Raw genomic sequence first — 22,125 nt, 5'->3', positions numbered from 1 at the left:
CTCCTCTTGAACATTCTTCAATTCTTACTTGACCATGTATTTCTGTCTGTTGCTTTCCATCAGTAGCAGCAGCATCCCTTTCCTATTCTGCTCTTTATTCCTGGCCCAGACTTCGCTCCATTTCTCCTCTCAGATGAAGAAAAGAGAGGGCTGTGGGCAAGAGAATAAAAGTGTAAAATCTATATGAGATTGTATACAAAATAAACAATACCTGTAAAACCTGTATACTCTTTTTTTCTTTTCACAAATGTTAATTGTACTTTACTTTTATGAGTAAACTGTTTTTTTTCTTTTCAGTTTAAATAAACTGAATAAAAGATAAAAATGCAGTTAACATTTGTGGAAAGAAAAAAGAGAGAGAGAGAGAAGAATGTACAGGTTTTACAGGTATTGTAGGACTTCCCTGGTGGCTCAGTGGTAAGGGAGGGTGGGGTGGTGCTCAATTCCTAGATTGGGAAGATGCCCTGGAGAAGGAAATGACAATCCACTCCAGTGTTCTTGCCTGGGAAATCCCATGGACAGAGGAGCCTGGTGGGCTACAGTCCACGGGGTTGCAGAGTGGGATGTGACTTAGTGACTAAACAACAACAAATGTATTGTAACTTGCAACTTAACGTGAGAACTGTACATTCTTTTGTTCAATTTAAATGAAGAACCCAAGTGAACTGATGTAAAATTTAAAATATAGAAATGGCTTTGCATGTAATTTATGAATCTTATCTTGAGTCTGTTCTCTGATGTTCAGTAGGAAAGGGAATTTTCTATTAAGTAATTAGCTTCTGCTGCTGCTAAGTCGCTTCAGTCATGTCCGACTCTGTGCGGCCCTATAGACGGCCTCCTACCAGGCTCCCCCATCCCTGGGATTCTCCAGGCAAGAACACTGGAGTGGGTTGCCATTTCCTTCTCCAATGCATGAAAATGAAAAGTGAAAGTGAAGTCTCTCAGTTGTGTCTGACTCTTAGCGACCTCATGGACTGCAGCCTACCAGGTTCCTCTGTCCATGGGATTTTCCAGGCAAGAGTACTGGAGTGGGGTGTGATTGCCTTCTCCGAAGTAATCAGCTTACCTTTGGATAACTAAAAAGTCTTAAAGGACATACCTATGTTGGCTGTTACATGAATGAGCATGTGGTGAATTTTGAAGGCAGACTTTGAGAACATCATATTTTAGTAAGAAGCTTGAAAGATACATTGATCAAAACATTCAGCAAAGCAAAATACATTATTTTCGGTATAAAATATGACCCAGTATTTCTTCATTGTTCACACCCTCCTTTCATTGAGCGCCTGGGCCTTGAACATAGTAGCAGTCTGGGAGATGCTTGTTAATTTTAATTAAAATTGGATTCCTCCCAGTCTCTTAAAGTCTTGAACCTCCCGGCCTGGGTCAAACAGCTGAGGAAAGGAGAATAAAGTACCAAGAAAAGCTAGAACAAGATCATTGCTAAAATATTTGTTTCTGGGTTTATTATTTTATTCAAAAGTCTAGGAAGTGACCGGTCTAGAATGTGGCAGCAAACTGCTGTTAATCCTATTTACATTTTCAGAGTTGGGATCCAGGTTTTCAAGTTTGTTATGGGACTTTATGCAAAACTGGGCAAATCGATAGCATTCTAAAAATGCCGTCTGTTCTCCAGCTCCCCTCCTGGTCACAAACAAGCGAGGCTGGCGCTGGGCTCGCCCGGCTCCTAGAGCGAGGGGTAAACCCGGCCGGGTGAGGGACTCGGGAGAAGGGCTGTCCCGGGGGCGGTCCCGGGGCGGAGCCTGGGCGGGGCCCGTGACGCGTGGAGTCGGCCGGCTCAGGGGCTGGACCTCAGCTTCTCCCCGCCTGGGGCCGCCGCCGCCGCACCAGTGGTGGCTCCACATTTCCAAAAGGGGCCCTCCGACTCTTCACTGGGCCAGTCTGGCGCTGAGTCGCGGAGCTCCGCACAACTTCCGCTGGTCTCTAAACGGGATCCCTCCTCCCCAGAGTTGCGGGCAACTTTCCCCTCTCCCTGGTGCCGCGGTGGCTTGGGGACCGTGGCCGCCGCAGGTAGCTGAACTCCGGGCCACGCTCCCCGCGTCTCGGCTGAGCGCACACGCAGGTCACTCTCTGCACGCTGGGGGTCCCCAAGCTCGGCTTTGCGGGCGGGATGCCCCTAGGACATATCATGAGGCTGGATCTAGAGAAAATCGCCCTGGAGTACATCGTGCCCTGTCTGCACGAGGTCGGCTTCTGCTACCTGGATAACTTCCTGGGCGAGGTGGTGGGCGACTGCGTCCTGGAGCGCGTGAAGCAGCTGCACTGCAACGGGGCCCTGCGGGACGGCCAGCTGGCCGGGCCCCGCGCCGGCGTCTCCAAGCGGCACCTGCGGGGTGATCAGATCACGTGGATCGGGGGCAACGAGGAAGGCTGTGAGGCCATCAATTACCTCCTGTCCCTCATCGATAGGCTGGTCTTGTACTGCGGGAGCCGGCTGGGCAAATACTACGTCAAGGAAAGGTCCAAGGTAGGACGCGCGCGGGCGCCCAGCCGCTGTTGCAGCCCGCGGAGACGGGGGACGTTCGGAGTCCGTTGTGTGTCGCCTTGGCAGGGCTGCAATCGAACTTTAGTTTTTAAACAAGAAGCAAGAAGTCCGCCTGCCCCCTACCTCCGCCCCTCACGTTTCCATAGGTTATTAGAAACGTTATGTATGATTTGAGACACACTGGAACTCATGATCTTAAATGTCTGCTTTCAAGTCACTTATTTAATAGTGCCCTTCAGACCTTCATTGTGTTCAGAGGGGATTACAACAGAAGCGCTTTTAGAGAATTCTAGAGACAGTGTGATTTCACAGTGTGGCATTTGGTTTGTGGAGTCTGGCAGGTGTGAGGAGAATTTGATCTGTAAAAGAGTAAGGCTCACCCTCACTTTTGAGTGCTGCCCTTGGCTTGTTGCATCCAGGACATTGTTTGATCATCCAATTGATGTGAAAATTCTCTCCTGGTTTTGAGCCCCAGCCACCACTTACCTTTCCTGTCAATTACTGGGGAAATCCACTCAGAACAACCAGTTGAGTGATCAGGAGAGGGTGGTCAAGTACCTCTGGAAAGAAACCATGTTTTTGTTCACATCCCAGCAGTCACTCCTTAGGTGGTAATTTTTCTTGGAAACGTTTACAGGTAGATTGGCAGAACTATGGGAACGTGGAGTACCATAATGTCGGTGCATGTACATTATGCTGGGATAGTCCAGCTACTCAAGTGTTCTCTACAAATGATAATCCAGCCAGTTTTCCAGAGTAGTTCTGAGTGATTTATACTCCTTTTATTGTAGACCCCGTCAAGGGGCACTTACAGCTGTAGAGAAGTTTTACTTTAACACAGTGAGGCAAAAATACTAGTGTGAGAAGGAAGGTGAGCATTCACCTATGCAGCACTCTGTGACACTGCGTGTAGTATTCTTCAATTTAAGATTGCTCCTGCGATATTAATAAAACACACCATTGTTGTCTCATTTGTCCCATAAGCTGAAAGGAACAATTTTTATAAAGGACAAATGGTGGAGACTGGAAGTGCATAGAAAGGAAGGGGTTGGATTGATCAAGTACAACAGGGGAGAGATTGCAGTTACCTTTCCAGCCAGGAGGACATGGTTAGACTATCTGAAAACACTGTTTTTAATAGAATGCAAATAAAGTAAATCTTAGAAGGAAATGCTGCTTCCTAACATTTGATTGAGGGAAAGCTCAGTTAGCTGGTCTCTGTAGAATATTTATGGTAAAGTGTCTCTTTACTCCTGTCCCATCATTTTGGTGCTGGGCTAGAGAACCGTTTGTCTTGATTAGTTTTGTTTCTGCACTTGTTTTGTGAATGACTGGGCCTTTCGATGGGGGAGGGGTCTGGCTAGCCTCAGGGCTGTAGAGGTGCTTGTGGCTTCAACCTGAAACAGCAGATGGCTTCTCTTCAGTTTTTCAAAGTTTCTTTCAAATGTTGTTATGAAATTCACTCCCAGCATTATAGAAATGGAATTTGCTCAGCAAGAGATCAGAATTAATTGATAGAAAGAGGCCACTAACATATTTAAAAGTTAATTTTTTTGTTTTTGTTTTTATTTTTATTGTAGATTTGACTTAACAGACAGTTGTAGGGTTTTAAGCTAGAATTTAACTCCACAAATTGAATGAAAAGCATTGTGTACCTCTGAGTAAAGGGGAAAAAAAAAAAGATCTCTACATATGATTCTTCAATTATGGATTATCATCTGGGTATAACAAAACTTCAGTTAACCCTTTCAGAAGGTGACTGAATTGTAAAGAGAAAATTCATCTTTTGGCCAATGAAGAGACCTCTATCCATACTTTGATTTTCAGCTTTCCTTTAGCTGTTTGGCACAAAGCTCTTTATTTCTGCTCTTTAGATAATCACCTGTAAACTGGGATATTCCCTGGCCAGCTAGAACCAAATGTAGACCAAGCTTGAGCAAACCATTATTATACTAAAAAAAAAAAAAAGTTTGGTTGGTTTGTATAAAGAAATCTCCTTAGTAATGTCTTGTGGCCCCTCAGTCTCTTACTTGAAGTTCATTATTGAAGCATTATAGAAACACATTTCATTTTTACATGATTTATAATAGTTCTACCTTAATTTAACCTTATTTACTTCTCTTCCCTCAACTGAATGCCTTACTCTACTGCTTCCCAGGGAGTGATACCGACCCAGTTTCTGCTCCATCCTCAAAGCAGGTTTTCAGTAAAAACTAAGTTTTTTAAAGGAAGAATTTGTACATTTATTTTAAACATTTATTTGTAACTTTTTTTACAGAAATTTTCAAACATATGTGTGTAGAGAGGCTAGTGTAATGAGCTCCCATCATCCATTTTCAACAATTGCCAACAGATACATTTATGTATTTTAGACCAGTTGTTTTTTAGGTACTTGGAATTTATTTGTGTTAGGCTTAATCAATCCTGATTAAGCACTTTTCCCCCTGAACTTTTAAAGGTCATTGAACAGTGTAATAATGCTTTTTATCTCGATGAAAGAATTACTAGAGGCATTGGGAATAGAATAGGAATATATACTAGTCCTAAAATTGAAATTGTAGAAGCGTATGGAAAGAAATATTAAAGGGTTCCTTCCCCTCCCTGCGACAAAAGTTGTTACTGATCAAAATTTATCTACCTCCGCTTTGTTAGAAAAAAATCCAGGGGTGCTGAAGACTCTCCAGGGAGGACGATTCCATGATACACAGCAGTATGGTGCCCCCTAACTTCAAGTACTATCATTGCTCTCAGGCTATGAAAAGATTTCTTATCTGTTACTCCCTTTTGGGTAATTTTGACCATATCCAAGATAAATATTGGTTCTACTTTGCTTCTCTTGCTTTAGCTGCCTAGATGTTGGAAGTGGCTGTCTTCCAGAGGACCTGTAGTTTATAGAACCCAGAGTCCTTCTGTTTGAAGTATCTCACTGTAGACTCACTAGTTAATAACTCTAATAATAATAGCTACCTTTTAATGAGCAGTTGGTTCCATCTGGCACTGTGCTAAGCACTCTTCAGACACTATCTGTCTGACTTAGTCTTCAGAACCATAATCTTTGGCAAACTGAGTGATTAAATCATCTGCCCAAGGTGATGAAGTCAGCAGTGAATGCAGTTGGTCACAGGGGTTAGGGATTTGGACTTAACCTTGACTAACCTTGTAGCCGTAGGTAAGTTTCAGTTTTCACCAAGTGCAAAGTGAAAGATACTACCTTACAGTTTGAGGGGTGGGGGGATTGGTGAAGAAGCATGAAATAAGATAATGAACATAAAATTCTTATCAGAATTCTGAGCCTTCATAAATGTTAAAAGAGGAGATTTGGGATTCTGACCCGGTTCTGTTTGAGCCTAGAGTTTGCTTTTGACTCTTAGGCTCCTAAGAGTCTACATTCCCTCCTTTCATTCCCTCAGCATGGGGAATTTTGCTGGGGTAGGGAGACAAAGAGCTTACACTCACTTGTACTTTTGAGTTGTAGGACCCTCTGGCTTACACTTGATCAATTCTCCAGTTTAAAAAAAAAACAAACCCCAAATATTGAAGTGGGTCTGTTAAGTACATTTGAAGAAGAGAATGGAATGCTGTGCTAATGTTTTCCTACTGTTATTTGCAGGAAACGCATTTATTAACAAAGTTGGTTGTTAGGGTCCCCAACTGGAGTAGCTCTGGATGATGGGGTTATGGGATTTGTATTGTGAATCAACAGGTCAGTCCTCCCCTGGAAACTGTACAGAGAAATGATGAAACAACCATAAGTTGTGGATAACAAAAAATATATCACAAATGGTGGGTTTGTTCCTTCACTGCTAGAGCAGTGACAGTTTTGGCTCTTCCTTCTGTGATGTCAGGAATATTCATGACTTGATGGAGCTCATCGTGGTTGCAAACTGCCTTAAGCAAACCTGGGATAATGAATTTCAAAGAATAGAATCTCTCTCAGGACCCAAGTGCAGGAAATGCGGTTGGGGTTCACAGAAGCCTGGAGCCATGAACTGTGAACCAGAAAGTCCTTAATGTACCGGAAAGCAGGTGTATTAGTTCTTGTTTCTGGCACTCTATGGCCTTCCTATTTGCTTCTTTGCTTGCACGCTATTTCTTGCCATCTCTGATTTCCTATGCAGTTGGCTCAAGATGGCTGCCTTAGAATGCTCATTTCAGCCTCAGTTTGATTTCAACAGAGACCTGACTAACATTCTAGGAACCCTTTTTCATTTCCTGAGAGAAAGTATTATGGGCTCACTGTGGCTCAGAGGATCCATCAGCCTTGGGTGGGGATGGTTGAGGGGTCATGTGGAATCATACATAACAAATACAGGTTACCAGGGCCTGTAAGAGGTGCAGTTCTTAGAGTACAGGGTTTGGGGCCTAGACATCATACTTGGTGTCTCTGCAACTAAAATCTTAAAAATTTATCTGTCAATGAGGTATTTCAGGGGAAGGAGGCAGTAAATTTTAAAGCATGGGAACATCTCTCTATAAGGATGTGAGGATTCTTATAAAAGGTTTTCTATTTGAAAGTCACTTAGCTCTTGGAGGAAGAAAATAATTTACAGAATACAACCTTAGTGAAGCAAGTTTCTCCACAGGGTGAGTTTTCATAGAGTTCTTTGTGTATTTCATTGAATGACACTTAGGAACACAGAAAAGGTGTGTGTGTATGTTTCCTTTATCATTTCTATTGTTCAATTTTGGGCCACTGGCCACTGCAGCCTTGTCTGCTTGCAGTGAAGCGGGAAATCAGGAGGTATCAATTTAATTTATTCATTCACAAATCATTAAATATCTTACACTGCAGTCCATCTGTATGTGGATGGGAGAAAGGAGATGGAAAGGGATGATAAAAGCACCTAAAGAAGTAAGCTGAAAGTGGAGTGGCATAAAATAGTTGTTACCAACTTTGCTGTCTCTTTTTCTGGTTTAACAGGCCACTTTTACACTGATGGGTCATTTTAGTTTCTCTTCTTTGACCTTTCTCCAGTTTCTCTATTTACTAAACGTGAAGTGACTAAAACTATTAGGATTTTAATGATAAAGTTTTTTGCACCTAGGGAGGTATCAGAAGGAGCCCAGCTGGCTCAGTGGTAAAGAACCGACCTGCCAATGCAGAAGATACGGGTTTTATTCCTGATCTGGGAAGATCCCCTGGAGGAGGAAATGGCAATCCACTCCAGTATTCTTGCCTGGGAAATTTCATGCACAGAGGAGCCTGGTGGACTACAGTCCATGGGGTTGCAAAGAGTTGGACATGACTGAGCGAATAACAGTTAGGTGGGAATTACGTAGCCTGTCTGTGCATTCAACTTTTGGATGTCATGAACTATTTCCCTTTCTGACCTTACTCAGCTCAAGCAAAATTTGTAAATTCTTTCCTGATTCTGGGCTTCCCTGGTAGCTCAGACGGTAAAGAATCTGCCTGCAGTGCGGGAGACCCAGGTTCAATCCTTAGGTCAGGAACATCCCCTGGTGAAGGAAATGGCAACCCACTCCAGGATTCTTGCCTGCAAAATCCCATGGACAGAGGAAGCTGACAGACTACAGTCCATGGGGTCACAAAGAGTCGGACACGACTGAGTGACTTAACTTCCTTCCTGATTCTAGACTCTGGCTAGAAGAATTTCAGATATTATTCAGATGCATATTATTACAACTCTATCCTGAAAATGCTCCATGTCTGGGAAACTTCTCTGATGAGCTTAAAACTGGGGATGGAGTTTAACCCATAAGGAGCAGAGCACATTGGAGAAGCATCTCCAAGCACCCCAGCATCCTGGCATTGGAGGTTAAAGGTCAGAGAACACCTCACCTGTGGCCCATGTTTGCTCAGTTTGGCAAGACCTCTGCTTTTGACTCACCTTTGTGGCCTCCAATAAATTAAATGACAGTTTGACCTGTGTCTATTGAACACCAAGGAGCAGCTTGCAGGTTAGCACAACACAGAAGGTTATTAATTCTTCATTAATTATAGGTCTAGACTTGATAATTCCTTTATAGCAGTACGTTGTGCTGCTGCTGCTAAGTCGCTTCAGTCGTGTCCAACTCTGTGCAACCCCATAGACGGCAGCCCACCAGGCTCCCCCGTCCCTGGGATTCTCCAGGCAAGAACACTGGAGTGGGTTGTCATTTCCTTCTCCAATGCATGAAAATGAAAAGTGAAAGTGAAGTCACTCAGTCATGTCCGACTCTTCACGACCCCATGGACTGCAGCCTTCCAGGCTCCTCCATCCATGGGATTTTCCAGGCAGGAGTACTGGAGTGGGGTGCCATTGTACTTTGTGGCTGTTAACTAATATTGCTCTAAGAAACGAGTGTCATTTTTCTCTAGTGTTTGTCAAATGTGCATGTTCTGACAGTAATGATAGTTCAGATGTATTCTGCTGGACAACTGCCGGGGGTGCCCAGTGGGTAGCTGAATCCAGAGACACTAGAATTGTAAATTCGACAGACAAATCATTTTATGATGCCAGACTAACGAATTCAACTTTGGTAGATTGCCAGGAGCCGTTATTTTGGCTCAGATTCAGAGCTATGTGTCTGTTTGCCAAGCAAGATTAGTTAGCTTGGTTCATTATACATAGAATTTGTACCTTCTTTCCCTTGATTATTTTGATCTTAAACCAATGTGGCTCTTACCTCAATTTGTATCATCTTTTGATATTGATTTGTGAGCAAGTTCCTATTCTTGTTTTTGGTGAACTGGTAGTGATGGAGTGTCATATTTTTTACCCCCTGCCCCACCCAACCCCAGCCTTACAGATACATGAGTTTGCAGTTGTTGATTGCAAGCTTTCAGATCTTGTTCTGGATTCATTTTGTTCCTACTTACTGAGTGTCCTCCAGGTTCAGAACAATGTTAATACCTCCTTAAGTCAAACCAATTTAATTTTAACTTTTTATCTTTATAAGATTTTTAAAGGTTACTTTCCATTTACAGTTACTACAAAATATTGGCTACATTCCCTTTGTTGTACAATACATCCTTGAGCCTGTCTTACAACCAGTAGCTTGTAGCTCCCACTCTCTCACCTGGATGTTGTCTCCCCCTCCTCCTCACTAGTGACCACTAGTGAGTTTTGGTCTCACGAGCAGTTTGGGCTCGTAAATCTACTTCTTTTTTGTTATATTTCTTCATTTGTTGTACTTTTCAGATCCCACATACAAGCGATATCATACAGTGTTTGTCTTTTTCCATCTGATTTATCTCACTTAGCACAATGCCCTCCAAGTCCGTCCATGTTGCTGCAAGTGGCAGAATTTCATTCTGTTTTATTGCTGAGTGGTATTCCGTTGTATATACGTACCGCATCTTCTTTATCCATTTGTCCATAGACACTTGGGTTGCTTCCATATTTTGGCTGTTGTAAATAATGCTGCTATACACATTGAGGTTAATGTATCTTTTTAAATTAGCGTTTTCATTTTCTTTGGACATATACCCAGGATGAGAATTGCTGGGTCATCAGTTCAGTTCAGTTCAGTCGCTCAGTCGTGTCCGACTCTTTGCGACCCCATGAACTGCAGCACGCCAGGCCTCCCTGTCCATCACCAGCTCCCGGAGTTCACCCAAACTCACGTCCATCGAGTCGGTGATGCCATCCAGCCATCTCATCCTCTGTCGTCCCCTTCTCCTCCTGCCCCCAATCCCTCCCAGCATCAGAGTCTTTTCCAATGAGTCAACTCTTTGCATGAGGTGGCCAAAGTACTGGAGTTTCAGCTTTAGCATCATTCCTTCCAAAGAACACCCAGGGACTGATCTCCTTTAGAATGGACTGGTTGGATCTCCTTGCAGTCCAAGGGACTCATACGGTAGTTTTATTTTTCGTCAAATCAATTTTTCATTCTTTAGAGGATGCAATGATCACAGTTTCTCAAATTCTGGAGTAAATGTACCTATCTCATTTCAACTCTTATTTTTGTTTCCAAAATGAAACTCAAATGCTATTACCATATAGGAATAATCCCCAGATACAAAGATTCAAGGGATATGAGAGCAGTCTTGATTATTTGCCAGTGGGAAGAAGACAAATTGAAAAATTTGATTCCAGGTGTCAGTGACATTTATTTTTAGTTTTTTTAGGGCAAATTGAAATTGTTTTGAAGTATTCAAGATAATACTCTTCTTTTTGAGCATTGCTTGGAAATAGTAAAGATACACTGTACTGTTTGAAACAGTCTGGGCATTTTCGGGGAGCTTGCTTGTGTTCTCAAGACACAGAGAACATTCTTACCTTGCCCCTCCCTCCACGTTCCCTCCATGTCCCCTCCCAGTTCTACTCATCTGTCTAGTCAAACCTGAGGGACTATTACTCAGAAATCTCAATACCCAACACAAAGTTGGCAGTCTTTTTTTTTTTGGATGACTTTCCTATTGATATTGTTTTGCTGGTTAATTTGATTGTTTTGGAGTAGATAAAACTGTTTTAAACATTGAAGGTTCAGTAAGGAACATGTAGTAGTCTTGGTTAAAATCTGGCTATTTTGTGCTGTTTTAGCTTTTGAAGGCTCACGGTGGATACTTAAGTTTTGTCTTTAAAAAAAAACAAAACAAAACTAAATTTTGTCTTGTGTAGTATTGTAGAAATCCTTGAGGAGGGAAGTCTTTTAAAGATACGAAATCACCTGCCTTTGGTTCTTGTCCTCCTTGTGATCCATTTTAAAGTGTTTTGCTAGAGTGGTAAGTAATGTACAACCGAACGCTAATCATGCAGTCTCCATGCTCAACAAAAAAAAATCAAAAAACCCGAGTGCTTTCTCCCCATTGTCTACCCTTTATGCTGTGAACTTAGCGTGCTATTTAAGTTTCTCCGCTTCTGACCCCATCTGACCTTTCTACATTTAATCTCCCACTGACAGCCTTCCTTCCCTCCGGATCCCTGAAGTGCTAGAATCTGATTTGCCAGGCAAACCAGGCGTCCCCATTGTCTTGTCCTCAAAATCCATCTTAGTGCCTTTCCATGAAGTTCCCTCCTGCTCCCTAGAACTCTGTGGGTGGCTCAACCTGGGCCGCCCCAGTAGGCTTATTTCTTTGGCTGCTTACCCTGCCCCTCATTTACTTATAAATTCTTTGACGGCAGAGACTTTTAAGCTTGATATATGCTTTTAGTGCCTCCCCACAGTCCTCTACTGTTGACTTAATTTCATCTTTAAAAGGAATTTCGATTTTAAGGATGTCAGGGTATCAAAAAGAAAAGTTATAAATATTTTGTTAGGCCAAAAAGAAAGATTTTCAACTTGGCCCCTAATTTGATACTAAAGGGTTTAACTATTTTATTACATTAACAGGCTGTGAGGGACCAGCTGATAGGAGAGACTTTGGCTTTGTAAGTTTTTTTTCTCAGTTTTGAAAGTCTATGCTTTGCCCTAGAAAGTACCAAGTCGCCCTCAGATTCTGGCAGCTTGTACTTAGTGGTCAGACTCAGAGAAGCCTGGGACCACGAGACGAGGACCCCAGTTTCTGGTCCTCACTCGGTCCCTTACAAGTAGCATCTCAGGACCTCAATTTCCACTTCTCTAGGAAGGAAGTCAATTTTTATTTTTATATTTGAACTTTAGTCAGCACCTTACTAAGCACTGGGATGGATATTTTATATTTTATTTTGTCTCACTGTGTTCAGTTCTCTGAGCCTCACTTTCCTCATCTATAACACGGGTACAATAATAAATATCTACATCCAGATGATAAGGAATTAAATGAAAACTGAGACTATGATTTCATTTGAGAGAGCAGATAAGTATTTTCAGTGCCTCTGATTACATTTCTGGAAAAGAGATCTGACTCTATCAGCAGTCATACCTCAATGTTGACGTGACAGTAATCCTCAGCAATGCTACAGAGTTGCAGTTGGAATGTTTCCTGCTAATTTCAAGAATCATGCTGCAAAGCCTGTGCCAGAAGCTGCCCTGTAGAAATTCCTCTGACTTCCTGCTCTACCCATCACCTCCTGTTCTCTGAGTTAACTAATTGTTGTTTATTGTTCAGCTAAGTCATGTCCCACTCTTTGCAACCCCATGAACTGCAGCACGCCTGGCTTCCCTGACCTTTACTATCTCCCTGAGTTTGCTCACACTCATGTCCACTGAGTCAATGAAGCCATCCGACCATCTCATTCTCTGTCACTCCCTTCTCCTCTCCCAGCATCAGGGTCTTTTCCAATGAGTCAGCTCTTCACATCAGGTGGCCAAAGTAATGGAGCTTCAGCTTCAGCATCAGCCCTTCCAATGAATATTCAGGGCTGATGTCCTTTAGGCTTGACTAGTTTGATCTCCTTTCAGTCCAAGGGACTCTCAAGAGTCTTCTCCAACACCACAGTTCGAAAGCATCAATTCTTTGGTGCTCAGTCTTCTTTATGGTCCAACTCTCACATCCATACATGACTACTGGAAAAACCATAGCTTTGACTATATAGACCTTTCTTGGTAAAGTGATGTCTCTGCTTTTTAAATACAGTGTCTAGATTTGGCATAGCTTTTCTTCCAAGGAGCAAGCGTCTTTTAATCACTGTCCACGGTGATTTTGGAGCCCAAGAAAATGAAATCTGACACTATTTCTACTTTTCCCCCATCTATTTGCCGTGAAGTGATGGGACTGGATACCATAATCTTAGTTTTTTGAATGTTAAGTTTTAAGCCAGCTTTTCCACTCTCCTCTTTTACCTTCATCAAGAGCCTCTTTAGTTCCTCTTCACTTTCTGCCCTTAGAGTGGTATCATCAGCATATCTGAGGTTGTTCATATTTCTCCCAACAATCTTGATTCCAGCTTGTGAGTTAACTAGTGCAGATGACTAATTCTAATTCCCCTTGACTTTTTATCATTTAGGCTGAGGCATTGCACAGAAACTTTTGGTTTGTCACAAAATAGCCATGATTTCTCAAAGTGTGGTGGTTGGAGCAGGAGCAGCAGCAGCAGCAGCAGTTTCCCAGAAACCTATTGGAAATGCATAGTCTTGAGCTTCTCCCCAAACCTAGTGAACCAGAAACTCACAATCCTCCAGGCATTTCTCTTACAGGCTGAAGCTGGAGAACCACTGAGTGAAAAAATATGAGGAGGCTAAATGGGGATGTTATTCTATTTTTCTGTAGTTTCTCCATCAGTGAAAAAATCAGTTCCATCAGTTGATTCAATCTGAACTTATTCACAGTGAAAACTAAAAAGTACAAGTGTTTTTGGTTCATTTGGGAAATTTTTGAGAAGAGCACTTTAACATGTTAAGTACACACACACACACACACACACACACACACACCTCCATGATTTATCTGTTATTTGTTCCAATAAAGTTAAGTTTTCAAAACCAGGATTGGAGTGGAATTTGGAGCCAAGTCTCTCCTGTTATGTTGAATGAAGGGGAGCAGTCTTCGTTAATATCAGTATGTGCACAGTACTGCTCCCCTATCTGTATTCTGCAGCCCAGCAAGAAGTGTGAGCTGAAGGCATGAAGGAGAACAAGAAAGAACCGTAATAATTTGGGAACAAACTGGAGAAGAGCAGATGATTCTCTCTGTATGGAGCGTCTATTATGCGCAAACTGAACACCACACAGAAGCCTAAGGTCTGACCGTCTGACCCTCTGGGGTAAGATGGCTGAGGTGTGGGATTCTAAGGGAGGGGAAACCTGAAAAGGGATCCAACTTGATCAGAATCAAAGGTCTGACTCATTAGAAATCTGAGAGTAGCTGGCACTTGCCTTTTTTGCATGCAGGACTTTGAGTTCTCAGTAATGCAGTGTGAGCCCATATTTGGTAAGTCACGAGTATCCTCTGAGAATCCTTTGTTGTGTTATCTTGGAATTGAAGGAAGACAATTTCACTCATGGTCACTCTGGAAATAATTGCACATGTTTTCAGTGATCAGCCTTTTCCTGATATTTCTGAAGCACGGTTTAGTGGTGGAAAGACCGTGTTTGGTTCTATAATGTCCCGCAAGTTGCTTTTTGCCTCTCTCAGTTTCCACATTTGTGAAATGGAGCTTCTTTTTGAAGCCCCATCTTGAAGGGACATTGCTGCTGTTGTTCAGCTGCTAAGTCGTGTCTGACTCTTGGCGACCCCATAGACTACAGCATGTGAATGGACTTGGGGACAATTAAATTAACCATCACTGCCCCCTAGACTCAGAGTCAGGCATTCCTTTATTTCTAGTCCCCTTGCTGCTCACCAGCGTACTTTATACATTTCTCTCAGAAGAGCCTTTTATTTTCCACCCATCTGAGTGGTCCTCTGGATCTCACCCCTGTTGAAAGCCACAGTGGGTCTATATCCAGTGTGTTCTAATTAATATGATATTAAAAAGTTCTGTACTTGGTGAATTCTAATTAATTGTGTAGTGGTAGTCAAGCCTCTCCTGAATAAGCTTTACACCCCAGGAAGGAAATTTTGTCTCATCCCTTGGATTCCTGGGAGTTGACTAAGTGTTGCCCTTTGTCTTCCCAAGGGAAATACACTTTGTATTTCCTTTAAAGTTTTTTCTTGATTGGTCATTTACCTTCTGACTTTGAAATAGTCTGAAGACCTTAGCTGGTGTTGACCTGAGCTAAAAAAAAAAAGCAAGATCCTGGAGAGGCTGACTTCCTCCCGCAGACCTTGGGGTGGGACCTGGGGATGAGACTGATGATTGACCACCTGCATCCCAAGCAGATATGGGGCCACAGTTTAGAGCGGGATTGAGCTCTGCAGTGTGAATAACCCATCAAAGACCACTACTGTTTTGCTGCAGGATTGAGTGTTTCCTTTGCTCTTTGCTTTTGTTGAAATACAGCCCCCCCCACCCCAAAATCCCCAGCCCCGGCTTTCTCACCTCTGCCCTGGAGCTTTAAGTTCACAGACTCAACACTGAGCACACTCCTTTTTCTTTTTTTCGCATTTTATGATTTTCTATCATTAGGCAAAGGGTGACGGGCAAGGGTGAGAGTAAGTAGACACCTCAAGAAGAACTGAAGATCTTAGTTCTCTCAAAAAGGAGGTGAATTGGTTAATATCAGACATTAGATAAGCTGCTCTGGTAAAGCATGACGTCATTCTCTAACTGGGTTCCGAAAAGCCGGTTACTTAAACTCCTTGTGCCTCAGTTCCTGATCTGTAAAACGGAGGTGATAATGGTCCCCACCTTATGGAGTTATTATGAATAGCGAATGAGGTAGTATTTGTGAAGCACATAGAACAGTGTCAGGCACGTACAAATGTTTGCTCAGTAAATAAATGTGCCTCCTGAGTTACATGAATTCTGGTTCTGACTTGCTGAGTGCCATTCCTTTCATTCAGCAGATCTATTTCCAAGTGCTGAAATTCAAATGTGAATATAAGATCTGGTTTCCTAGAAAGTTCTTTAACTTTACTTTTTCCAACATAGTTACACTGTCCCAAGTCTCTTCAAATTCACTGGGAATTGCAAATAAAGTGTTTCCTGTTTTTCTTAAGAACATTGCTTCAAGGCATTTTTCTTGACATGTTTTGATTGGGAACTATATATTTTTGTATATTACTCAATAAAATCTTGTTTTACCAACTGTATTTAAGTTATCATGGATTCCCTCAAGTGTTTTAGGATTCATTCCAGATGAAAAGTTAAAGCCAACCATACTTAATTCTCTGACAATCCTGTGGTCATAAACATTCTTTTTTTTTTTTCCTCTTCAGCTCAAAGTCTTTAGAAAGCCACATGTAAAGTTTTATTTACTGATAAGTCTGTTTCTCACATCAAAGGAAGTTAAATGGGGGAGTTCCTACACCCATACTGCCTTAAGGATTACTCATGAATTTGTTTTTCTGTAGGACTGGGATAACTTCTAGATCGCTATGATAGCTTCCAGGGTTAACAACTTCTACTGAAAACTTGTGGGCAGGGTGACTCAGGACAGATGGCCACTAGTTCACCTTCCCCTTAACCTGGAGATTAAATGAGAGAATGTATGTAAATTGCCACGCTCAAGTGCTCCTTGGCTACATGGGTCTTCAGGAAATAACAGTTGTTAGGATTTTGGGGAAAGGTCTCAGAATGGAGAGGGTTAAATGGCCTTAACCCAGGGCCTGGCTGACTTTCGGGGATTTCATAATTGCAAGGAAGCCCTTACTGAGAACATTTCTCTGGTGACTCGGGTGGGGATGGGGGAGGGCGCTCCCGTGCCGGTTATGTGCTCGGGTGTGGGCTGGCTGCCACCCTCACGCAGCGCACGTAGCCCTGTCACTCAGCCGTCACCCTGCTGGCCCGGAGCCAGGCTCCGCGGGAAGGGCTGCCTTCCCAAACCCAAACAGCCTGTATTGCTGTGCCGATGTTCCCGGGCCTGTTTACTGTGCTTAATTGCAGGACTCTGCTTGAATCCCCTCCAAGGAGAGGAATTAAGCACAATTCAAAATGGAGTGACAATAGTCTCTTAAATTCCTGGCCTCTGAGAGTTTCAGTGGCTTCTGGGGGAAGGGTGATTACCTCAAGTTCAGGGTGATTCACTCAGGTTCATGCACGAAGTGCAGGATCCCCTCAAGAGAATTTTGATCTAGTTCAGTCAGACCTTACAGGCCTGTGACTCCTCTGTAATCTTAGGCATGCTTCTGTGTGTGTGTATATATATGCATATTTCTGAGGGTGGGGTGGGAGCCAGCTCTTGAATGTAAGAATCTGAAGGAGCTATTATCACTGAGCTAAGACAACTGAGTAGAAGGTTTCAGAGTCTTGATAGTTGCTGATGATTTGTTGAATCATCCCAAAGTTAGGACCAAGTTCGTAATAAAGAGGGATGCTGATGAAAAAGGTCTACCTGAGAACAGGTTTTCAAGTGAATATGGTAAATTCCCTGCCTTTCTAGGCAGACTGCTCTTGCCTGATAGGAAGGAACCAGCAGGCCCTCTTCACCAGAGCCACTGAGAGTGGCTTATAACTTCTGATTTTTCATTTTCAGAATTACTGAAGCTCCTGCATTTCAAGAAAATTTAGGTATGGGGCATAGCAATTATTGTTCTAAATTGGAGGTAAGGTTATATGTAGCAGAATTCTGTGTATGTGGGTTCAGGGAGAACATTTTTTAGTGCAGATTTAGGGCATGTGAGGAAGGCAGAAGTTCTCAGCGTAGAAATAGAATTAGTAGAAGGTATTTGCGTGAATAACTTGGGGCTTGTTAGAAGGATTACTTGCCTCTTGGATATTGACTGCCTGATGTTCTGAATCTTCTGAACTGTATGGTCAGATGCTGAAACTCTGGGAAGGGGAACGTGGTAGCTGGATCCAGCTCTTGTTGTTGCCCACCAAGAGCATATTCCCCATTTCTTCTTCATTCCCTTACATCAGTCTTTAACGTGAGCAGTAGGAGGAAGGAAATAGCTAGACTTGCTCTTAACTAACCAGATAGGTAAAGAGCAAGATGCCAAGATAACTAGTGACGGTTTGTATACTTTTTTCTGAAGTTAGAATGAATATAAAGACTCTAAAGCACTTTTTCTGCTTCTGAGCTGTTCAGCAACACATTGAGAGCTGACTTTTTTCTAAAACTGGCAGCAATGTGAACTGTTTAGTGACATTTTCTTGAAACTCTTGCAGAAGACTTTGTGTAGTTGCAATTATTTTGTAAACATGCCTTTTGAATATTGTATAAATTTTAAGTGATTTAGGTAATATATGTGTTTTAATGTTCTTTAAATATAGTTAATTTACAATATCGTGTGAATTTTGGGTGTGCAGCAGCGTGATTCAGTTATATATGCATGTCTACACACACACATATATTCTTTTTAAGATTCTTTTCCATTAGAGTTTCTTACAAGATATCGAGTAGAGTTTCCTGTGCTATGAAGTAGGTCCTTGTTGGTTATCTATTTTATATGTAGTACTGTGTATATTTTAATCCCAAACTGCTAATTTATCCCCCTCCCTTCCCTTTTGGTAATGATAAGTTTGTTTTCTGGGTCTGTGAGTTCTGTCTAGTAAATAAATTCATTTGTATCATTTATTTTTAAGATTCCATGTATAAGTGATACGATATTTTTCTGATTTAGGTAATATACAATGGACCCATTTCTGGCCAGTAAACTTCATCTATTACATTCTCCACTCTGATTGCTTGGCTGTTTTTCCAAGCTGAACAAGGCTCATGGTCTTGTGTATTTTTTCTCAAGTCTTTACTCTTCTAACATCCTGTGTGGTTGGTGTCTTATGGTATAGTGAGGAAGGATCCTGGGCCCCCTTTGCTGTGTCCGGAGCAGATGTGGGGGAAGGACTTGAGGGGAGAGAGGTTTGGTGAAGGCCTGTGCAGTGTGGATGGCAGTGAAGGATATAGCTGAGCCTGGTAAAGAGAGACAGGGAAAGGACCCCTGTGTAGCTCAGGAAGTGTCACAGACAGTTCCTGGGCTATAGACAGTGATCTCAAAATCCAGCCTGATGTTTTGTTTTGTTTCATTTTTTGTGGCTCTGATTTAACAATTAGGGTTAAAAATATTCAGGAGAGTTTATATACAAATCTGGTTCAGTTACCTGCTACTGTCCTAAAACCTGAAGATTTTTAATGTCTGCCCCTCATTGCCAAGGATAGAAAATTTCCTAGTTGTAGGTAGCATAGCTCACATTCCAGAGTTCTGACACATATATACCTGATCGGCTTCAATATCTTAACTAAGTGAAAGTCGCTCAGTCGTGTCTTGACTCTTTGTGACCCCATGAATATAGCCTGCCAGGCTCCTCTGTCCATAGGATTCTCCAGGCAAGAAGACTAGAGTGGGTCGCCATGCCCTCCTCCAGAGGATCTTCCCATCCCAGGGATCAAACCCAGGTCTGTCACATTGCAGGCAGATTCTTTACCATCTAAGCTACCAGGGAAGCCCAAGAATACTGGAGTGGGTAGCCTATCCCTTCTCCAGGGTATCTTCCTGACTCAGGAGTCGAACTGGGGTCTCCTGCATTGCAGTCAAACTCTTTACCAGCTGAGCTACCAGGGAACCCCTCAATATTTTGTTACTCGCAAATGCCACAGGCTATGTGAGTTTCTCAGCCCTGCTTTTGAAGCTGCAAAACACTTAGGTAGGATCAGATCCCCTAAGCGGAGACATTCTGAAGCCCTAGTTGAGGGGAACACAAACATGCACATCGTCAGTGCATATTTTAAAAATAGCTGACATTAAGCAGTGACAGACTTTATTTTCTTGGTCTTCAAAATTACTTGGATGGTGACTGCAGCCATGAAATTAAAAGATGCTTGCTCCTTGGAAGAAAAGCAATGACAAACCTAGACAGAGTATTAAAAAAAACAGAGACATTTCTTTGCCTACAAAGGTCCGTATAGTCAAAGCTATGGTTTTTCCAGTAGTCACACATGGATGTGAGAGCTGGACAGTAAAAAAAAAAAAAAAAAAAAGGCTGAGTGCCAAAGAATCAATGCTTTTAAACTGTGGTGCTGAAGAAGACTCTTGAGAGTCCCTTGGACAATAAGGAGATCAAGCCAGTCAATCCTAAAGGAAATCAACCCTGAATATTCATTGGAAGGACTGATGCTGAAGCTGAAGCTCCATTACTTTGGCCACCTGATATGACTCATTGGAAAAGACCCTGATGTTGGAAAAGACTGAAGGCAGAAGGATAAGGCGATGACAGGGGATGAGATGGTTGGATGGTATCACCGACTCAATGGACATGAGTATGAGCGAACTCCGGGAGATGGTGAAGGACAGGGAAGCCTGGCATGCTGCAGTCCATGGGGTCACAAAGAGCTGGACACAACAGCAACAAAGCAGTGTTTGGTATGTGCCAGGCCTCACACTGAGTGCTTTACCTGGACTATCACCTTCAATCCTCATAAGCCCATTTTATAGGTGAGAAAACTGAGATGTGAACAGGTTAAATACAGGGTATTCTGTATTTAGGTTGCATTTTATTAAAGGTATGTTCTGCTTAGGGACCTTCCGTAATTCAAAACAAATCTTTACCAAGATTGGCTGGTATTTCTGTTTCACAGTTGGAGGGGCTTAGTATTGGGCAGTGGACCAAAATACCAGTTTAAAGTTACTCAAACTAGCAGCTTCAAAGTTATGCTCTTTTTAGCAAATTTATATTTATTATAAATTTGGAAAATAAAATGAGATGATTACTGTTTTAATGTGCTAAGTTAAAATTTCTATGAAACACCACTCTCTACCTTAAGATCAAGTCATACTAGTGACTGATGCTGAAGTCATGATGAACAGTACATTTCTGTAGAAATTCTATGTTGCTGACTGTTTTTAACCAAGTGGTGAGTCTGAGTGGAGGGGGGGATGGGACAGACGTATCCTTTTCCCACCTGTGGGTCTAAAATGATCCTCATTGCTGGATGGACAGTGGAGGTTGCCAACACCAGTTTTTTGAAGTGGTGTATACATGTGATTGAGCTGTGGTTGGTTTCAATTAAGAGCATTCTGTTTAGGCGCTGGGATGGAAATCCTGAGCTTTCCTTTTTCAACTTTACTTTTGGGATGGATGAGATGGCTTTTCACAAAGCCGACTTAGTAAGAACTCTTAACAGAAACCCTGTTTTCTTTTCCATCTGCAGCATTTGGGGAGCATATTTTGTTACTTGGGTTTGGCTGTTAAAGTTCTATGTCTGTGTACATTTTCAAAGCATCCTTACACATTTCCTGCCAGAATGTGGCCGCCTAGGTATCCAGAGCACCTATCTCTGGTCTGGAGCCAGTCTGGAAGCCTGGGAGGGGTTCACCCCTCTCCACTCATTTTCTTCTGTTTAAAGTTATAGAGAGGCTTCTGGGGATGGAATGGGAATAGGGAGCAGGTGGAGGAGTCCACAGTGGGGCCAGAGGAAGGGATGGTGAATGCATAAGGAGACATGTGGATTTATTGGCACATCCAAGGCTAGAACTATAGGACTACATTGTATGTGTAGTGCTGGTCACACTAACATCTTATTAAACTTTTATAAATTTCAAGTATTAATCTAGTCCGGAAGTTTCGATGAGTAAAAAGTCAGCGATAAGTGAGACTTCCTGCTGATGGGTTTCAGTGTTAACTGCACAGCACATTGTTACTTGATCCTGAAATACTCTGGTGATGTTCTTATTGTTCTGGAGCGTTCTCCTCTGTACAGTCTAAAGCCCTTCCCTGCTTGATGAGGTTTGGATAGCAACTCCGTTGACCTGATCAGTTTCCGGGGTTTGTTTCTGCCCCGTGCACGATTTGGCACAGAAACGTGTGACTTGTTATTGAAGTGAGCCTTGCTTCTCAATGCATCCTTAGCCTCCGTGGTTTTGGACTGTGTCAAAACCCAACAAATATTGGGAATGTGCCCAAGCCAAGACCCATCTCGTGTGGCTCTTGTCCAGAAAACACTGATAAAACTGGCTTGTGTAGTTTCAACAGGGCCACTGAGGCTCACAATGATTTCCTTCTATTGTTTTGAAGTTGATGCTATGGTTTCAGGAACCAAAAGAGAAGGTGAACATTCACTCTGGCCAGAAAAATTCTGTTTCTCTCCCTTAATCAATCAGATACTTTGCTGACATTAGGAGTTTTGTTCAAAAAATAAAGCCCCAGAAATGTGCCAGCTCCTTCACTCTGGGTGTGTTTTATAGATGCAGCAATTCATAAAGGAGGTACTTTTGTGGGTTTGTACCTTTTTTTTTTTTTTTTTTTCAGTTTTTAAGCTGAGTCCTGAGGCAGATAAGC

General features: G+C 42.4%; 1 protein-coding gene across 1 annotated transcript in view; it reads left to right on the top strand.

Annotated features, from left to right (window-relative positions):
- Positions 1–1,861: 1,861 nt before the first annotated feature.
- Positions 1,862–22,125, top strand: part of EGLN3 (egl-9 family hypoxia inducible factor 3) — a 29,018-nt gene continuing 8,754 nt past the window's right edge. The window contains 1 exon segment of the mRNA NM_001101164.2: positions 1,862–2,488. Coding sequence (NP_001094634.1) covers positions 2,132–2,488 — 357 coding nt within the window. The 5' untranslated portion in view covers positions 1,862–2,131.

This window comes from Bos taurus, chromosome 21 (assembly GCF_002263795.3).
Source record: "Bos taurus isolate L1 Dominette 01449 registration number 42190680 breed Hereford chromosome 21, ARS-UCD2.0, whole genome shotgun sequence".
NCBI classification, from domain to species: domain Eukaryota; kingdom Metazoa; phylum Chordata; class Mammalia; order Artiodactyla; family Bovidae; genus Bos; species Bos taurus.
This window is presented reverse-complemented; position numbering and strand designations above follow the sequence as displayed.